An 18,586-nucleotide genomic window follows, 5' to 3' on the forward strand; every position below is an offset into this window, starting at 1 on the left:
GTGTGTGGGGTGCTCTCATTGTGTCTGGCGGAAGCACCTGTTGATTGGATTATTTTTATTTGCCTAATGATTACCAGAACTATTTGATTGTTTTATTTATTTACTGTTTTTATTTATAGTGGTTTTTACAACATTCTTGAAAATGGCATATTTTAAACTGTTCATGCAAACGTGTTTATATATATATATATATATATATATATATGACATATATATATATATATATAAATATATATATATAAAAAAATATATATATATAAAATAAAAAATTTATAAAATTAATTATATTGTTCATATATATATATATATATATATATATATATATATATATATATATATTATATATATATATATATATATAATACATGAAAGTCTTCTTGCTGATTTATTCCTGGAAGATGCACGGAAGGATCTTGCTTAAGTGTCAGGGGAAATGCACAGACTAGCATTTACCTCTTTAAAAATCAAGAGTGACATGTAAAAAGTGACAAGAAAGGAAAGGCAACACAATGCAATGCAATGTCGGCCACTACAAAGAATTTCCTGGTATTTTAACAAGGGTCCTGGGATTGGGGAATTCGAAGCCCGGGAGCCAAGGCGCCTGCTGGCTGGCCGCCTGCCTTTCCAGAAGTGACAGTGCATTTCCTTCCTGGCTGACCCCAAAGTTTGCATGTTGTTGACACCTCTTCACCTCCACCCTTTCCTTTGAAAAATAATACAACAGCGTTTTATGGGCCCCAGGGAGGAATTCACTTCTTTTTTGTTGGGGGGCTTTGTTGGAACTTCGACAACAGATGATTTTTAGCTTTGTTCTCTTGTCTTTGGAGTGATGCCTTGAGATGGCAATCACTTTATTTCAGTTCCACTTTTGGCCAGGTGAGGGCGCAAATGCGAGGATCAAACTGTTTAGAAGTGAAAAAAGCGGCTGTCTCTTTAAGACCGGAAGTTGGAGTTTAAGTCCTTTTTAGGCGTTTCCGGGACACTCTCGTCTGTGGTTTCAACCGAAAGTAAGCATGTCGGAGTCCCTGGCCGCGATCCCCGATGTGGAGATTGATCCAGATGGTACCTTCAAGTATATTTTAGTTCAAGTGAAAGTGAAAAACGGCGATGTCTGCAAAAACATTGTTCGTGGTACAAAAAGTGCCGAGTATCACAGTAAGTCAACGGAAAGGTCGCAGCTTTGCAGAGGTGTCAAACTAGTGGTAAACAATGACACGTTTAATCATCAAAAGCGTGTCTTCTTTTAAAGAAAGACAACAGTTTGAGTAGTTTATGCTAAAAAATAAATTACTAATGAAATTGTAGAATGGGCTATTTCGAGCCGATATTTCATTTCGGACTGACTCATGTTGTGCAATGAATTATTTGCAGATCATATTTTTGAGAAGGTCAAGCCAGCTGTGGAGGCCTTGGGCTTGGAGTGTCACTGCCTCGGTGGAGGGAAGATCGAGCACAAGAGTCAAGAGAAAAGAATAAGGGTGTTCGGAGAGTCCACTGTAAGATATTTTTTAAATACAAATTAGACTATGTACAGTTTTTGGCCTTTAGGTGTTTCTTGAATACACTATAATCAACAAATGTGCCTTTACAAATGTTCAGTTTTAATGCATGACAGGTGAATAGAATGGCCCAAAAAAAAAAAAAAACATATAGTTGTGCCAGATCACCTTAGCTGTACCTTCATAGCTAAACTTAATACTATGACCTATTCATATGCAGACAGTCTTGTTCTTTTTTGTTTTTAGGGTTTTGGTAAAGCAGACCACTCAGTTTCAGTGGAGAAGTTGAAGAGCTTCTTCAGCGACTACGAGATCACCTGGAGTGACGACAAAAAATAAGTTAATTTCTTTACATTTGCACTATTTAAAAAGCCAAGAGTCAAACTATGTATTTGTGTTTTTTTTATGTCATAAATACACCCAAGCACAATTATATCAGTGCAGGAATTATTTATGTTGTTAAGGAATGGAGAGATGAGCAAGCCTTACTCAGAAATAGAAGGACTCGACCCCTAATTTTACTTTTTAATCGACTGTGATCACTCACAATCGGTGGCTGAGTGCCAAGCGTAAAGTCCATACAGGAAGGAGTGAGACATTCGGAATCACAGACACATCCTGTAATTGAGGGGAAATGTTTCATTTTTTATCAAAACCCAGAAGGCAAAGAGAAACTTTGGCTTCTTATCGTGATAAAACGTTTATTTTGTGAGCTGTGTTCATGGCCGTTGTTCACACTCTTGCTTGACTGCCAAAATAAATTGAAGCCGGGAAAGTGAAACTTTGGGTGGAAAACAAAACTGACTCTTTGTTTTATCTGTGCTTGTGGATAATTTCATTCATCCTGTTTCATTTCTTTCTCGGGGCATTGAAATGATACCAGCTACTCTGTTGTGTTTGGTTTTCATTTATTTCAGCAGTTTTTGCAGAATGTTAGGAAATAGCGCATTTAATCATGCATACAAACAAATTGTACATTCATTGCCTTTATTTTTTTATTGTATCCTTTTGAGCATTGAAATAATTTCTTCCCTGGGATTAAAATATAGCAGCCAGTGAGTGTAATTCACTAAGATTTTTTGGACGAGATAATCACCACTATATCCTCTTCCTGGTGTTTTTGTACATTGAGTTGACTTAAGTTCCCAAAGGTGCAAGTCGGCGCTTAAGCACTAGAGCCATTTTTATCATCACCTTCATTGTTTTGCCATGAATCAACCTCGAAGAGGATTCAGAGGCCTCCTCACCTTGAACGGCGAAGGCGACATGTCTGCTGGCAACCCAGCCAATTACCCTGTGGCCTTGAATGGAGAAAAACAAAAGGCTGTCTTCCTTCCAGGTTGCATCCTCAAACCGGGGCCAGTTTCCTGTGAACCGGTAAACTCCGTTACTCTCCTAACAGGCAGCAAGGGAGAGTCGGAGACCCAGCCCCCTTCTCGGAAAACGTATCTGCTCCATTTTAGTATCTGAGGTGGGGAAGTGTTGTCATAAGGGCAAGTCCATGACGGGCAATTAATATTAGCCAGGTATCATTTTCCTTCAAGTGTATAAAATTCGCTTTGAAATCGTGACAAAACAAGCAATAGATGTCATCGACAAAATTAAAAGGCACTTGTGGATTTCATCATTTAGATGACAAATTGGGCTAAATTTAACTTTCTCCAAATGAATTCCTTCCTGGCCCGACGACTTCAGACGCCTTCGGTACGCTGCCGGGAAACTCAGAGCAGTGAAGGTGTGTGTTGACTCCACATTTCTACATGTCATTGGAGAAACAATAGCTTTCCCACACACTGAGCTCATTAGCTCTCACTCAGCCATCCCAAGATAAAGCTAGAAATTCCTAAATGTCATTATTATGAAGTAGCAAGCCCTGCTTCATGGCTAAGTGATGCTTATTTTATTTTTTTGCTTTTCAGCATCCTGCCCAACAAAGGGCAAATGATTGAAATAAGGTTTCATTAAGTTACGTTTTTAAATTTGTGCAATACATGCCTTTTTTACACAAGTTGTTGCCTTAATTCCAATGTTTTGCTGTTGTGTTCTTGTTTGTGTATCAGTCAATATTTTTTTGAATAAAAAAATACAATCAACTCAAGTTGGATTGACGGTGCAATACTAAAACTGTATTAAAAAACAGTTGCAAAGTTTGTAAACATTTGTACATTTTTAGAAAATTTTCTTAAACCAGAGACACAAATATCCTTTTTTAGATGCCGTTTTTGCACTGAATCTGAAACTGCCGTTAATTTTTTATTTATTTACAAATAAATAACAAAACTGTCTCAAAAACCTGACGTGCTAGAATAAAAAGGAAATCAATTTAGAAATCAGCGTCGAATATGCGTGGACATTGAAGAAAATTGAGAAAACAAGAAAAAACATAACAAAGAAGTGGATGTGACATCACATCCGGTTTGAGAGCTCACGCGCGAGACATGAAACGCTACTCTTAACAACTTATGCGATTGCAAAGGAATAAAAATGTAGTTGTCAACTTGAGTTGAAACAAATTCAACTGCAATAGTAAAGTGACCCATGAAGAAGACGACAGAAGTTCGCCATTAAGTCTGTAAGTACGAGAACAATGCTATGCTAAGGTGCTACATGAAACGCTCAAATTAGCTTAGCCACGTAATTGCCCACAGAGTGAACGAAAGTACACATGTTGTTTGGGCGAACTTTACAAGTTGACTCACTTTTCAAGTGACTCACTTGTTGTTATTGATCCCTTTGTATCGTTCGGACATCGTGTCCGATCTCCTCTGGTAGACTGGTGACATCATGTCCCAGACCAACACTTCACTCCTGGACGAGGTGGCGCAATGGAGCCAGGAAACCTGCCGCCAGGAGCTCAAGGCTGTCTTGCCCAAACTTACCATATCCTTCTCGGTACTTTCTTGTCATGTAACTGTCCATAAAATTGACATTAAAATACAGCCAGCCAGGTTGCCCTTTACTTCTACTTGCTGATGACGTCAGTATTTTTCACTCCAGTGCTGTAATTAAAATCAACATTTGTAATGTGAATTAAAAATGGCTAATATTCATTCACTGTTGACGTCTTGCTTTCTCTTTGCTGTGATTTTCTTTAACTGTATACACGCTTTACAACACAAGTCTGAGGGCTGGGATGATCATATACGTAAGTTATGTTTACTTTTTGCAATAGTTCAGTTTGACCAATTTTAATCCTTGGATTCCCCTCCAACTTCCCTTCAGGTGTACTGAAGATAATAACAGACATGTTCCTTCCTCACATTGCTCTGACAGACCTAGAAAATGAATGCTTCTCCAAAATTTTACCAAAGGTAAATGGCATACACTTGCACTGCATAATTCTGGTTAGTTATTCTTGACCATATCTGCAGGCGGTTACCATGTTTGAAAGTATGATGAAAGAACTTTCAATCCAAGTTGGAGGCTTGTCCAGTCAAAACCCAGAAATGTGTTCATTACTGAGGAACATTCTGAAGGTAGATTACCTCACCTTTATTTTTCAGTCATTGGTTACATTTCTGTGCTTTTAAATATGCTTTGGCACTCTATATTGATTAGATTTTATTGTCAGTCACTGATGCAGATCATCGATGCAATGTCGGCATGTGTGCGTCACGTCGGCACATATGATGAGGTCCTGGACCTTATGTCTATCCGCACCTTACCATCATGCATCCTAAAAGTTCTGCGAGACACTTTTCAGCACTGTAAGGTGAGTCTCGTAGAGCTGAACAAATTTGAAAATCGGAGCTATCTTGTGATGTGTTATTGTGTTAGCAACTGCAAAGACATTTGCATATTGTCGACAGGAGAGCGAGGTGGTCTACTGTGGCCGTTTCTCCCTGGTGGCTGACCTTCTGCAAAGCCTCTTCAAGGAGGCCTACGCCCTCCACAAGGCCCTGTTGGAGCTCCTGGACCGGTTATCCCTTGATGACAATGCCTCTGAAGAGGAAGTGTCTGACATCGTCATCGGTTGTACCAGTTGAGGAGATGCCCCCCTCACGTTTCTTTTGCGCTCTTTCCATGATGAAGCTCATTTGCCTTGTCAATTAATGTAACCTTCTGTTTTCATCATGTTCCTCAGTACTACACAGCCTCCTGGACATCTGCTCAGTCATCTCCAACCTGGACATGGCGCTGCATGCAAACACGTGGAAGTTCCTCATCAAGTCAGTGCCAGAACTATATATATAGAAAAATATCATTTTTAGAACTTCAAATAACTATAAATTACTGTACACTTGCTTTATCAATTAAAGAGGACCTTAAAAATGCATATGAAATCACAATTGCAATATTGACCAAATCATCCAGCTCCTCATTTGAAACTGTCCTTCCCCTGCTCAGACAGAGCGTGAAGTACCATTCGCTGGTGGAGGAGCATCTGCACCACGGCGACATCAGCTCCAGCCTGTGCGACAACCTGCTGGCCTCCTTCCACAACTCCGTCGATCTGGCCGAGCAGATAACGCTTGCCCGTCTGCAGGTATGCGACTGTGTGCTTGGCAATCAGCACAACTATATCCCATTTATAGAATAATGACTTGCCACTTCCTGTGGTAACCCCCCTCGCTTGATGTATTTTCTATCACAGAAGGTATTTTCAAGTCAAAGGTCAAAGATGTTTTGCTTTTGTGCACCTTTGTGCGTTTTGCTAGGAGGCAACACAAAGCGCAGAACACAAACTGTTCCAGAGAACTGCAAAGATGTGCAGATTATTTGCCAACACTTTGGTTCTTTACGTAAAGGTCAGGAAAAAAAACATCTTGTTGCGTAATCATCTCCAGCTTAGTTTGAAATACAAATTCTTTGCTCTTTTCACAGGAGTTCAAATCTTTCTTAACAAGGTCTTGTGGAAACTTTCATAAACTTTACCTCCAGATTATCAGGTACATGCGATCTGATTTACACTCACCGATTGGAATATTTGTCTAGGAACCTTGGAGCAATGTGGAAATGTGTCACTATCTTTCAGTAAATTCCCCCCTAGCTTGTGTGCTCCTGCATTGCCTCCGCCTCTGTCTGAGGAGCTGAACGCGGCGGCCCTCGTTCCCATGGAGGCTCTTCTTTCTCAACTCTTACCTCTCAGGCCTTTTGCCGAAGTTGTCTTGCAAGAAGACCTGCGTGAGTTTGTCTAAATTCACCAATTTAAGCTGTGCGTTATTAATATTTTTCTTAAATATATTACATAGCCAAAGAAAATAGATATGTTAGTATAATTATAAATTCAAATGTAGAATGCAAAATGTTTTTTAACACAAATTTAAATATATATATATTTTTACATATAACTTACATTTTAAATAATGGGCATTTTAAAAGTAAAAAATATTAAATAAAAAAAAATATGATTATACAACCACTTCCACTTTTTTTTACGCAGGGTTGAATCAGCAACATGAGCTTCCTCAGTGTCTTTTGCTGGCTAACGTGTTGGATCAGTTGGTCTCCCAGCCTGAGGAGGTGCTGCAGCTTTGGCACTCCGGCAGTCAGCATTCCGAGGAAACGCCACGGTAACGTTGCCATCACGCCGCATTTGTCCTTTTTAAATGGGCCAGATTGGTTAGTTTCAATATGACCTTTGTAGATTGATGTTGAGTATGTGTTTCCAGGCTTCCTCTCTACCGGGCGGTCTTCCGTAGTTTCCGATATTGCTACGCCGAGCGGAAGCTGCCGGCGCTGTTACCCGGGGTGATGACGAAAGGGCAGGCCCAAGTTTGGGTGTCTCTGCACAGTCACCTGTGCGTGCACCTTTGCGCCAGCGTGGCTGTTCTTTCGCCATTACACTTCTCTGTTCTGGTGAGTTCTACGAAGCTTGTATTGTAAACTGCATCAGGACTCATAAAAAAATATATGAAATGACTTTAGGAGCATTCTCGCAATAGCACATTTCAAATGAATAGGCCCTCAGTTTCACTTTCAGTTTGCTGTGAAATCCGCTGTTTATTGGAGTTTTTCCTGACTCTAATCTCCTTTTGGCTCCTGCTGGAGGGATTTCCTCTCATTCAATGTCAACTTTGTTTTTTGTTCTGGTTTAAATTTGAGATAGCATTTTATCCCTCTGTTTTCAATACACCCACTTTTATATATTTTTTCTCCATTTTAGGAGCGTTGCTTGTTGGAGGCCACGCTGCAGGCTGACACTCAGACTGCTCTGCTGGCCACGGATGTGTGGTGCTTCACTGCGCGGTGAGGATGGCTTTGTGGCGTTAATCTTTTTCTTTTAGATCTATACTTACTTACCCTCAAAATGCCAATGTGCTCGCTAACAATGATTTTTTTTTCTGAAAAACATGTATTTACATGCTGTCGATCATGTGACCTTATAAAAATCATCAAATATTCATTTGTATTTATCATTTGTACTTTAATGCGTGTTTGTCTGTTTTGTTGTAGGTACGGAACAGCTGAACTATGTCTCCATCATGTCCTTCTCGTTGCTCATCTGGTGGGTATTCTGCAAGACCACCCCTGCCCCAATCTCTGAAATTTGTGGGTTGCTCAAGGACCACTCAATGAAGCAAAACGTAGCATCACACTGTTGATTAAAACTTTGACATCTGATCCGAGAGAAGAAGGTTTTAAAAGTTCACTTCCGAGTGTGGTGCAGTGCTGTTTGGATGCTAAAATAACTCAAAATCCCATAATCTCTCCGCGGGGTCCCCAGCGGCACCCCGACTGAGGTGACGATTGATGTCGCCGGAACACCTTTGCCATAATCCCTCCAATTCAAGCTCATCTCACACATTTGCAGCCGATCTCAGAACCCCCTTTGATTTTCACACTACCAACGAGCACCCCTTCTCTTTGCTTCGACCACCTCAGGTCAAAACTAGCATGGCTGAGTGCTACCAGAAGTCTCACCTGGGCTTGCTGCTCAGACGCATGCTTTTCCTCATGACGCCCAGCCATCAGGTTAGCAGGATCCGCATACAGTAGTCCCACTTTTTGGGGGTGAGGAGCATATCTGTATATTTGATATCTATTTTTTTTAACATAGATGGAATTCTTGACACATTTCCCTCCATCCGAGGCTGAAAATCTCCCAGTGTGGCGTCATGTCCTCCTCAGAGCTCTTTCAAATGATGCCCGTCAACGCGTGGAGGCAGACATCATCGCTTTAGCACAAAAAGCCTTGAGCGACTGGCAAAATGGAGGCCACAAACTGGGCCAAGTGGAGAAACTGGTGAGGACAATATTATGAGTAACAGTCACCTACCTCAGGCAGTGTGTGACAGTGTTGTTGTTGTTTCCAGAATGCGGTGCTACAATGCCTCCTAGTGGTGGTTCAAGGAAAGTCACCTCTTGAGGAACGGTGCGCGACATCAGCTTTGAGGATAGTCACACAACTGTGGCAGCGAATGACACCACATCAGGTGAAACACGCAAGCTACTAACAAATAGTTTGTATCACTTTTAGGTTCATCTTGAAATTTAACCTAAGTTGTGTTTGTATCTCTCTAATGTACAGGTGCAGAGCCATCCTGTGTTGCACGTCACTCTACGCCTCCTTTTGTCAATTACGGCACCTTTAGTGACAAACATAGACCCGCCTGTGATCATTCAGGTGTGTAGATTCTGGATTGACTTTGAGCACATAGTGGAGACTGTTATGTAGTTTGTGTGTGTGTGTGTTTTAGGTCCTGTTGTGTGTAGACGCTGTAGTATCTCAAAAATGTGCAGATGAGTTGCTCCTGGCCGCTCTAGAGTTCCTTTCATCACTGGGGAATATCTTTATTCCTCCTGACAACCAGGTACAGACTCCAACCAATCAGAATACGGGATTAAATAGATACTGCAATTGACTTGTACTTTTCCATCCCGTCTCCAGAGTGAAATTGTTCCCAAGTTGAGCAGCTTGTTTGGAGTGCTGTTAGCACAAAGTTCCCCCTGGTTGCTGCATCAGCACGCTTTGGAGGCTTTTGCTCATTTTGCGGAGGTAAAGCAACAGCACCGATAATACTACAAAATTCAAGTTACAACTCATTTATTTACCCACCATCATACCTGCTGATTTTTGAAGGTCACAAACCACGAAGAGATCATTTCCTGGAGTTTAGGTGTGGAACAAACCAAAAGCAAAGTGGTGGATTTTCTTCGCAAGGTAAGAAAAGTATGTTTGTCAGCGATTGCCTGCTAAAAGGCTGGATTTGAATGTGGGTGTGTTCTGTTGTAGACCGTTAACACAGTGGAAGAAGCAAAGGAAGCACGGCTAGGAAGAATCGAAGCAGAGAGAACTATTTTAGAGCAACACAACCAGACGCTGGACACCCCAAAACAGGTTTCCACCGAGCTTTCTGCTCCATCTGCGACTCATTTGGAGGTTAGTAATGTAACTTGCTGTTATTAAATCAATTTTACTTGGTTTTATTTTAGAATTTTATTTTAGAATGTCAACGACAATGATAATTTTCTTTTTTCTTTTGCCAAACTTTATCGTTAAAATGTTGTTCCCATTTACTGCGCAGCCGCAAGCCAAACGAGCTCGGCAGGAGAACGTTGGGGATGAGGAGTTCAGCCGCAACATGCAGACAGCTGAAACTGCACTGAGAGCCCTGCATGCGCTTGCTACAGGTAAAACAGGCACACAGGAGTCTCCTCCTCCTCCTCCTTCGTGGCTGGCATCCAGACTTCAAGAGTTGCAGGTGCTTCTAAATGACATTAGCTCAGTCACATCTGCAAAGCAGCCCTCATGACCTGTTATTTGTATATAGGAAAAGTCATTTCATCTGTATTAAGGCTGCTTATCTGTTTTTTTATGGATCAAATTATTAAATTTTTGAATAGAAAATTGATTTTCTTTTCAAGTTTAAATCTGAGGTAATACTTATGAATGAAAACTGGGATATGGTACTGTTTTATACATCTCCATAGATTTATAATATTAGGAACTACTACTTTAGTAGGTCAACTGAAAAACTGAAACTATTATAGTTTTACAACACGGTAAAGATTTTAATAGGCCCAAAAAGACAAAATCAGGCTTCTGTACAGTAAACGCTTTGATTTCACCAGCAACTTCCCCAAAAAGCCACTAATAAATTAATCTGATGCATACGCCACATTCATTCAAAGTGCAACAAGTCTTCTGGGCATCAAACCTGACTCGGGTTGGAGAAATCCAGATCTTCACGTGCCCTTAGCAAAGTTAGCACTTTTTTCCCCCCCCCACCATGTTCTGTCAGCATCATCCATGTCAGTTGGCAAGCAATTAAAAATGGCTTCATTTATATCCCCCACCCATCTGATCAGCATTGATTCCTTCCAGTTGAATTAACAAAGGCAAGTCATTCTTCTTGCGTCAAAAACTCAAAAAAAATATTTGAAGGGTTTATTACTTTTGGGGGGGAGTGTTCCAGAGTGGGTTCCTGGTTAATGTCATCCCCAACCATTTTCATCCTCCCAGTTGAGGTCGTCCTCATCGCCCCAACCTTCTGCTTCAGCCTGAGACACAGAAAGACACATTTTCATTGGCCACTCTTTTTGATTTTGAATCTTCAGAGAGCCTAAAATGCACATTTTTGACCACTCACCTCAGTCTCACTTGTAGCAGCAAACTTGGCAGACAGCGTTGTTGTCGATGTGTCGATAGCAGCATTGCGCAACGTCGACGTGGCGTCGCCGCTCGCGCTCAGTATGAGCAGAGCCGAAGAGGATAGCTTAATGTCCGGCACCATGTCCGCAAACAAATCCAGCTCTGGGTCTGCTTCTTGCTGCTTCTTCTTCACCTTGATGGTGAACTCCTCGCCGAGACCTCCCGAGGCCTTGAGGTTCTGCGGCACCGCAGTCTTGGGGTCCACTGAGGCTCGATTAGCAGGTTGTGCCGCTGTGCCCAGTTTGAGGGGTTTGGAAGCTCCCAGTCTTAGTGGCTCAGTGGCTTGTTTTTCAGGGGGTGAAGTAAATGCAACCGGTGTTGCGGGAGAAGCCTCGGAGGTGGCGTCATTGTCCTCAAAATCATCCCAAGGCTCTTCAGCTTCTACCGTCTGGTGCAGTCTAGCCGCACCTGAGGACTCGATGAGGATCTGGACCGGCTGGCTCTTTCCATCCTCACCCTCATCTGGATCGCTCCAGTCAGGCCAGTCCTCCCTGCGGCCTTTCGGTGAGTGCGCCGCCTCCTCTGGGCTGGAGGAGTTGGCGTCAACGTGCTGGCGGAAGCCATTTAAGGAGAGAAACATAGGTTTACTGATACCTGGAAAACAAAGACACCAGCTTGTTATACTTTATAAAACCAGTTGAATTCTTGATAAGTGCACCGACAGCTAAGTTATCATACCTGTTGTCGCTTCCAGCGTACTTCTTGAAATCTCCCTTCTCCCCATTAATTGCTCCGTGTTGCCCTGAAGGTCTTCAGGCGGTCTGGGGAACAAATTCAAAACCTTGGAAGGCTGCTCCATCTGAGGGAAGGAGCCTCCGATGATGTGGACGGGCGATGCTACAAAATCAAAAGAAACTTTCAGCTTCCAAAGTGGCATCTTAAACTGCGTGCTCTTTGGTCGCGTTGACTTACTTTCCGGCGTGGCCTCTGCTGACCTGCTGAACTTGGGAGTGGAGCGTTTAAAGACCTTAGTTCTCTCTCCTCCCACCACCACCTGAGCACCAAGCAAAGGCACCAACACGGCCAGACTCTGCAGCGTCATGGCGACCAGAGCGTCATTGGTGTCTCTCATCCCGAGCAAAACCTACATGGGGAGGTAAAAAACATTTTATCTATTTTGTTTGTGTGTGGTTGCAGTCACTGTGAAATTGTGTCCTCCCCTATCATACCTGAGGTAGGATCTGAACCTTCAGTTCCTCGTGGGAGAAGAACTGAGCGTAGATGTGGATGTGCCCCAACAATACCATCCGCACGTGCTCCTCGTTGACTCTGAAGAGCTTAAGGAGCTGTGGGATGACGTGCTTGCGGTAAAGAGACACGGACAGCAGGCATTCTTCACCGCTACCGCAATCTGTCCCGGCACACGACGAGAAACTTTTAGTGACTGAATTCCTCAGAGTGTAACGCCCGCCTTGTCTTTTGTCCTACCCTTCTTTGGCTTTAGGAGATGCGGCAGAAAGCTTTTGACCGCCATCGGCTCGGCAAACACCAGGGAGTTGAGGAGTTTGGGGACCAGACGTACGGCCGTCAGCTCTTCAGGGAGGCCCTGGACTCTGTCAAGAAGAAACCTGCGCAAACGTAATGCAAATGAATATTTAGTGCAGGACTCTTGATCATGTAAATGCTCGGTGGGTTCGCTTAAAATATGGAGTGGGCTACACAGAAAGAGTGGAGCTGAGATTTAGATCCCGAACGAGCTAAGCACAAGGTTGAATTTAATCTTTCAAATTGTGCGCCTTACTTGAAGAACTCATTCTTTTCTTCCTCCGTCTTCAGTGTGAGGCTGGTCAGAAAGTTCATCACCTCCAGAAAGTCGTTCCTACGCAAGCGTGAGGGAGTTTGAGCAAATAAGCCCCGGGCAGGCGACGGCAGCGCAACCGCGAGCACACCTGAAAAAATCGTGAGTCAGCAGGGAACTGAGGGCGGGCCGATATGAGGGGTCAGAGTTCAGCGGGCCCGCCTGCAGGGTCTTTTTCAGGCTATCGGAAAGCTCCTGTGACACTGAATGGAAAAAGAGACATAAGTTACGTTTATGAAAAACATCTGAGGTCAATTTACTCACCGTAATCGTTCAAGAGAGGCAGGAGGGCTTCGAGCATGGAGCCAAACGAGTAACAGTCCCGAGCGTGAGCGTTTTTATCTGGAAGCATTTTAAAGCCCTCCACCTAAAAACAACACCTTTCTTTAGGGACACTACAAAAAAAGTCACTGTGATGGAGGGGTGGGTATGTTTGATATGCTGACCTGCTCCTCTGGTGGAACACAGCTGGCGTCTCTCACGCTCTGAATACTAACAAGAAACTGAGGAAGAGAACATCATGTGTCAATTATGATGTACATTTTAGGCCAACGTGTTTTTTTCCACAAAAATGAATTCTGAGTTACAAGCCACCCTTTCAGGCGCGTCATCGTACCTCTGGAGTTGCTTCCGAGAACTTGCAGACTGTCTCCATCCCTCCAAGTTTCCAATGTCCATCTTCACTGACAAACACAGACGAGATGCACACGTTGTTGTGGCTTGACTTCCCCTGGCGGTTCAGGACGGCAGGTAAGCAAACATTCCATTTTTTGGAAGAAGGCTCCTTCATTTGCAGCTGGCTCACCCTCTCGTGCAGAAAGACAATTGCCTGCAGGAGGTCGTAGATTCCGGCGCAGATCTCTTCTGGCGAGAGCCCGTCCAGCAGCAGCTCCAGAGGCTTGACGCGCTCCGTCACCAGGTGGATGCTGCCGTCCTGCACCGAGCAGGACAGGAAGCGCAGCAGGCAAGGGTGCCTCAGGGTCTTCAGGTGCTGTGGCGGCGGATTCATTTCACAGCATTAGAAACAGGCAACTAACAGCTTTCATTTTTTCTTTTCTAAGCCAACATACCTTAGCTGCTTTATTGACCTTATCTTCATTGCCGCGCTTGTGAACAAACACGGAAGCGGCCCTTCCGTCCTGGAGCACTGCAGCAAACATGGTGAGACCAAAGGGCAGGCTCAGGAGCGGCTCCTCCGGTGTGCAACTCCGCACGGCGCTGCTCTCGGCGCCCATTGCTGCTCACCATCCACCGCACTGCACTTGAGGGGGGGAGAGTGCAAAGTTACTTACCGGTGGGCGAAATGGCGCTTTACAATTAGCGTCATGACGTCATGTCCGTAGCGAATCATACACAGTAGTTTACTATCTTAATGACAATAAATAAATGGTTACATCAAACACAATATTAGAAGTTCTGGTTTACGTGCATATTCTACCGCGATTGATTATAATATCATTAATAACCTTTGCGGTCAGATGAATACTGACTTCATGCATGTTGGGTTAGTTTTTGCAAGTCTTGTAAACACGGCGTGCAAAACAACCAGTTTATTTCAAACGAGGAAAAAAACGAGCAGAATAACGACATCGCGGAAGATTAGAACCTATCGATCCACCATTACAGTTGTCACTAATGTCAGAATGAAACATTTTCAATTCCGCGTCATTTACCTGTTTGACTCAACTGGCGGCGAGGAAGATGTTAGCCAGCCTCGCTAGTTGCCTCGTCAGCTGGCCATTGCTACAACTCGCCGTAGCCCGGACGGCTTCCAAACCACCATACGGGGCGTTATGAAACTTAATAATTCACGCGAGTAATTTAAATGGTCAGGTTGTTGTTTACAAAAACGAAAGGACTCCGAATGGCTTCTGACTATGCTAACGCGCTGTAAACACAGACATTTCCGGTATCGATAAAACCACGACACACGAGGGGGAGACATTCACAGCATTGGGATTTTTCTTCTTCTTTTTAGTTCAATTTATATTTAACTTATTCATTTTAAAAATGAATTTATTTTATCGCACTGCACATTGTTCGTTTTTTTTTTTGTGCTTCAAGAAGTTTAAAGCGGAAGTTAGTGTCGGGTCTAGTGTTGGCTCGTGAGTGAACGATTCGTTCAAAGGAACGAATCTTTTCAGTGAACGAGAGTGAACGAATTACTTCCTATAGTGATTCGTTCTTTTTTCAGTGCATATCAACCAGTAGGTGTCAGTAATGCGCACTGAAGCTGGTCCCACCTCGCCGTAAAACAAAACGAAGAAGAAAACGACGTAACTTCCTGTTCACGAACTGAACGGATCTGTGAGTGTACGAGTCAGTGATTTGCATTTCTAGTTCATCGCGAGAAGGGATCAGTGAGGGAACGAATCCTGACTTTCCCGTTGGCGAACGAGTCAATGGGTGAACTGCCTTCCTTCCCGTGCATCAACGGATCAGTCAGTGAACGTCTCCCTCCTGGCGTGAACTATGTAAGCCAGAATGTAGAACCACTCACTGAAACGCCACTTCTTTTATGCACGTTTTCTCCAAGCTAACGGCTAACTTTATTGCATGAAGGGATGCGCCCTTATCCAAAAAACGGGGAGATTATGCTTCTCTTTGGGTATTTTATAAGTTAAAGATGGTGAGCGGCAGCGGAGCCCCATTTCAACCCCTTACACTGAGTGCCAAGCAGGGAAGAAATGGGTACCATTTTTATAGTCTCCGGTATGACCCGGCCGGGGTTCTAACCCACAACCTCCCAGTCTCAGGGCGGACACTCTACCACTAGGCTACTGAGCTGGTAAACACTATTGTCTAGTGGTATAACACTTATAGTAGTTTTTAAATAACGTGTAGGCATATATATATATATATATATATATACGCCTAAATATTGTTATCCAATATATCTACTGCAGTTTCACATTGGATTGCTGGTTTGAGGTTTACTTTTAATATTATTATTTTTAATAAACATTTATGTTAAAACTTGTCTGCTGTTTTATTCCTTGTTTTTATATTCGCCAATTAAAACATAAAAATCAGACATTTGGTTAACTCCTTTATATGACAATATGTGTATGTATATCTACTGCAATTTCACATTAGATTGCTGGTCTGAAATTTACTTTTATTATTTTAATAAACATTAAAAACCTGTTAAAACTTGTCTGGTGTTTTATTCCTTGTTTTTATTTTTTTGGGCATGAAAACAAACATTTGACATTTGGTTAACTATGACAATATGTATATGTGTTTTACGTTGTGTAATATGTGTTGGTGTCCCCCAAAATAAAGAGCAAGTAGTCAAATACACATTCTTGACACGTACAAAAAATGAATAAAGTTATTAGGTACACCTGAAAATGGTGGTGTACCTAATGTAGTGTCTGTGTGACGTCACAGATGAACCAGCCAATCAGGAGGTGGGGGCGGGTGTGTAAACGGCAGGGATTTACAGTACCAGACACATATATATATATATGCATATATATATCATTGACAATTATTCTCAAAGCATCCCCTGATCTTAAGCTCCCAAGAGAGCAAGGACAAACTAAAAAAAAAACTACTAAAAGAAAGAAATAGTCGTATCATTTTATTTCATCGTATTTATATATTTATCATAAATGTATTGTTTATTCATATAAAGGCCAGTCCGCGAAAATATTTCTGACGCGTAACCGGTCCGTGGCACAAAACTATTCTCTTGTAAGCCTCCATAAAACGATATTTATTCCAGGAAATGTGAGTGAGGCTTACATAGTGTAGTGGTTAGTGCTCTGGGCTCTCACCCCAGCGACACGGGTTCGAATCTCAGTGGGGCATAAGAATTTTATTATAGAAAATTTGCAACACAGTTGCTCGTGTACTGCCCCATGTAACCATACACCTCCCTAAAGCTTTGGGTTAGGTTTAGAGCTAGGGTTAGGTTCAGAGCTGGGGTAAGGGTTAGAGGTTAGGGTTAGGGCTGGAGCTAGGGTTAGGGTTAGAGCTAGAGCTAGGGTTAGGGTTAGGGTTAGGGTTAGGGTTAGGGTTAGAGCTAGGGTTAGGGTTAGAGCTAGGGTTAGAGGTTAGGGTTAGAGCTAGGGTTAGGGTAAAAGCTAGGTTTAGGGTTAGCTAGCTCTAACCCTAACCCTAGCTCTAACTCAAACCCTAGATCTAACCCTAACCGTGACCCAAATCCTAACCCTAACCCTAGCTCTAACCCTAACCCTAGCTCTAACCCTAGCTCTAACCCTAACCCTAACCCTAGCTCTAACTCAAACCCTAGATCTAACCCTAACCGTGACCCAAATCCTAACCTCTAACCCTAGCTCTAACCCTAACCCTAGCTCTAACCCTAACCCTAACCCTAACCCTAACCCTAACCCTAACCCTAGCTCTAGCTCTAGCTCTAGCTCTAGCTCTAACCCTAACCCTAGCTCTAACCCTAACCCTAGCTCTAACCCTAGCTCTAACCCTAACCCTAGCTCTAACTCAAACCCTAGATCTAACCCTAACCGTGACCCAAATCCTAACCCTAACCCTAACCCTAACCCTAACCCTAACCCTAGCTCTAACCCTAACCCTAGCTCTAACCCTAACCCTAGCTCTAACCCTAGCTCTAACCCTAACCCTAGCTCTAACCCTAGCTCTAACTCAAACCCTAGATCTAACCCTAACCGTGACCCAAATCCTAACCTCTAACCCTAGCTCTTACCCTAACCCTAGCTCTAACCCTAACCCTAACCCTAGCTCTAACCCTAGCTCTAACTCAAACCCTAGATCTAACCCTAACCGTGACCCAAATCCTAACCTCTAACCCTAGCTCTAACCCTAACCCTAGCTCTAACCCTAACCCTAACCCTAACCCTAGCTCTAGCTCTAGCTCTAGCTCTAGCTCTAGCTCTAGCTCTAACCCTAACCCTAGTTCTAACCCTAACCCTAACCCTAACCCTAACCCTAGCTCTAGCTCTAGCTCTAGCTCTAGCTCTAACCCTAACCCTAGCTCTAACCCTAACCCTAGCTCTAACCCTAGCTCTAACCCTAACCCTAGCTCTAACTCAAACCCTAGATCTAACCCTAACCGTGACCCAAATCCTAACCCTAACCCTAACCCTAACCCTAACCCTAGCTCTAACCCTAACCCTAACCCTAACCCTAGCTCTAACCCTAACCCTAGCTCTAACCCTAGCTCTAACCCTAACCCTAACCCTAGCTCTAACCCTAGCTCTAACTCAAACCCTAGATCTAACCCTAACCGTGACCCAAATCCTAACCTCTAACCCTAGCTCTAACCCTAACCCTAGCTCTAACCCTAACCCTAGCTCTAACCCTAGCTCTAACTCAAACCCTAGATCTAACCCTAACCGTGACCCAAATCCTAACCTCTAACCCTAGCTCTAACCCTAACCCTAACCCTAGCTCTAACCCTAACCCTAACCCTAGCTCTAGCTCTAGCTCTAGCTCTAGCTCTAACCCTAACCCTAGCTCTAACCCTAACCCTAGCTCTAACTCAAACCCTAGATCTAACCCTAACCGTGACCCAAATCCTAACCTCTAACCCTAGCTCTAACCCTAACCCTAGCTCTAACCCTAACCCTAACCCTAACCCTAACCCTAACCCTAGCTCTAGCTCTAGCTCTAGCTCTAGCTCTAGCTCTAACCCTAGCTCTAACCCTAACCCTAGCTCTAACCCTAGCTCTAACCCTAACCCTAGCTCTA

General features: G+C 43.2%; 3 protein-coding genes across 4 annotated transcripts; 2 read left to right on the forward strand and 1 right to left on the reverse strand.

The window, feature by feature from the left end:
* Positions 1 to 953: 953 nt before the first annotated feature.
* On the forward strand, positions 954 to 2,303 carry si:dkey-51e6.1 (uncharacterized protein LOC558617 homolog). The gene is made up of 3 exons (XM_037248771.1): positions 954 to 1,155; positions 1,372 to 1,496; positions 1,746 to 2,303. The coding sequence occupies exons 1-3, from the start codon at positions 1,014 to 1,016 to the stop codon at positions 1,836 to 1,838; spliced, it is 360 nt and encodes a 119-aa protein (XP_037104666.1). The 5' UTR covers positions 954 to 1,013; the 3' UTR covers positions 1,839 to 2,303.
* A 1,610-nt stretch (positions 2,304 to 3,913) lies between these two features.
* Positions 3,914 to 10,618, forward strand: c4h1orf112 (chromosome 4 C1orf112 homolog). Of its 2 annotated transcripts, none has more exons than XM_037248731.1 (25): positions 3,914 to 4,071; positions 4,250 to 4,379; positions 4,605 to 4,644; positions 4,722 to 4,810; positions 4,871 to 4,975; positions 5,071 to 5,211; positions 5,309 to 5,471; positions 5,584 to 5,668; positions 5,847 to 5,985; positions 6,158 to 6,247; positions 6,324 to 6,388; positions 6,475 to 6,623; positions 6,883 to 7,012; positions 7,112 to 7,298; positions 7,606 to 7,688; positions 7,896 to 7,947; positions 8,325 to 8,414; positions 8,500 to 8,685; positions 8,756 to 8,875; positions 8,971 to 9,066; positions 9,140 to 9,253; positions 9,331 to 9,438; positions 9,523 to 9,603; positions 9,676 to 9,822; positions 9,968 to 10,618. In XM_037248731.1, exons 2-25 carry the CDS (start codon positions 4,284 to 4,286, stop codon positions 10,193 to 10,195), a joined length of 2,784 nt encoding a protein of 927 aa, XP_037104626.1. In that variant the 5' UTR covers positions 3,914 to 4,071; positions 4,250 to 4,283; the 3' UTR covers positions 10,196 to 10,618. The 2 variants fall into 2 exon arrangements, with proteins under 2 accessions (XP_037104626.1, XP_037104625.1); XM_037248730.1 differs by having other exon boundaries at positions 4,272 to 4,379.
* Positions 10,434 to 14,985, reverse strand: scyl3 (SCY1-like, kinase-like 3). The gene is made up of 14 exons (XM_037248735.1): positions 14,566 to 14,985; positions 13,963 to 14,154; positions 13,698 to 13,883; positions 13,509 to 13,622; positions 13,339 to 13,395; positions 13,157 to 13,259; positions 12,984 to 13,095; positions 12,836 to 12,913; positions 12,523 to 12,662; positions 12,264 to 12,445; positions 12,007 to 12,178; positions 11,773 to 11,931; positions 11,033 to 11,688; positions 10,434 to 10,943 (listed from the first exon to the last, which is right to left on the reverse strand). Exons 2-14 carry the CDS (start codon positions 14,125 to 14,127, stop codon positions 10,878 to 10,880), a joined length of 2,190 nt encoding a protein of 729 aa, XP_037104630.1. The 5' UTR covers positions 14,128 to 14,154; positions 14,566 to 14,985; the 3' UTR covers positions 10,434 to 10,877.
* Between the last annotated feature and the right edge of the window lie 3,601 nt (positions 14,986 to 18,586).

Source organism: Syngnathus acus, chromosome 4, assembly GCF_901709675.1.
Source record: "Syngnathus acus chromosome 4, fSynAcu1.2, whole genome shotgun sequence".
Taxonomy (NCBI): Eukaryota; Metazoa; Chordata; class Actinopteri; order Syngnathiformes; family Syngnathidae; genus Syngnathus; species Syngnathus acus.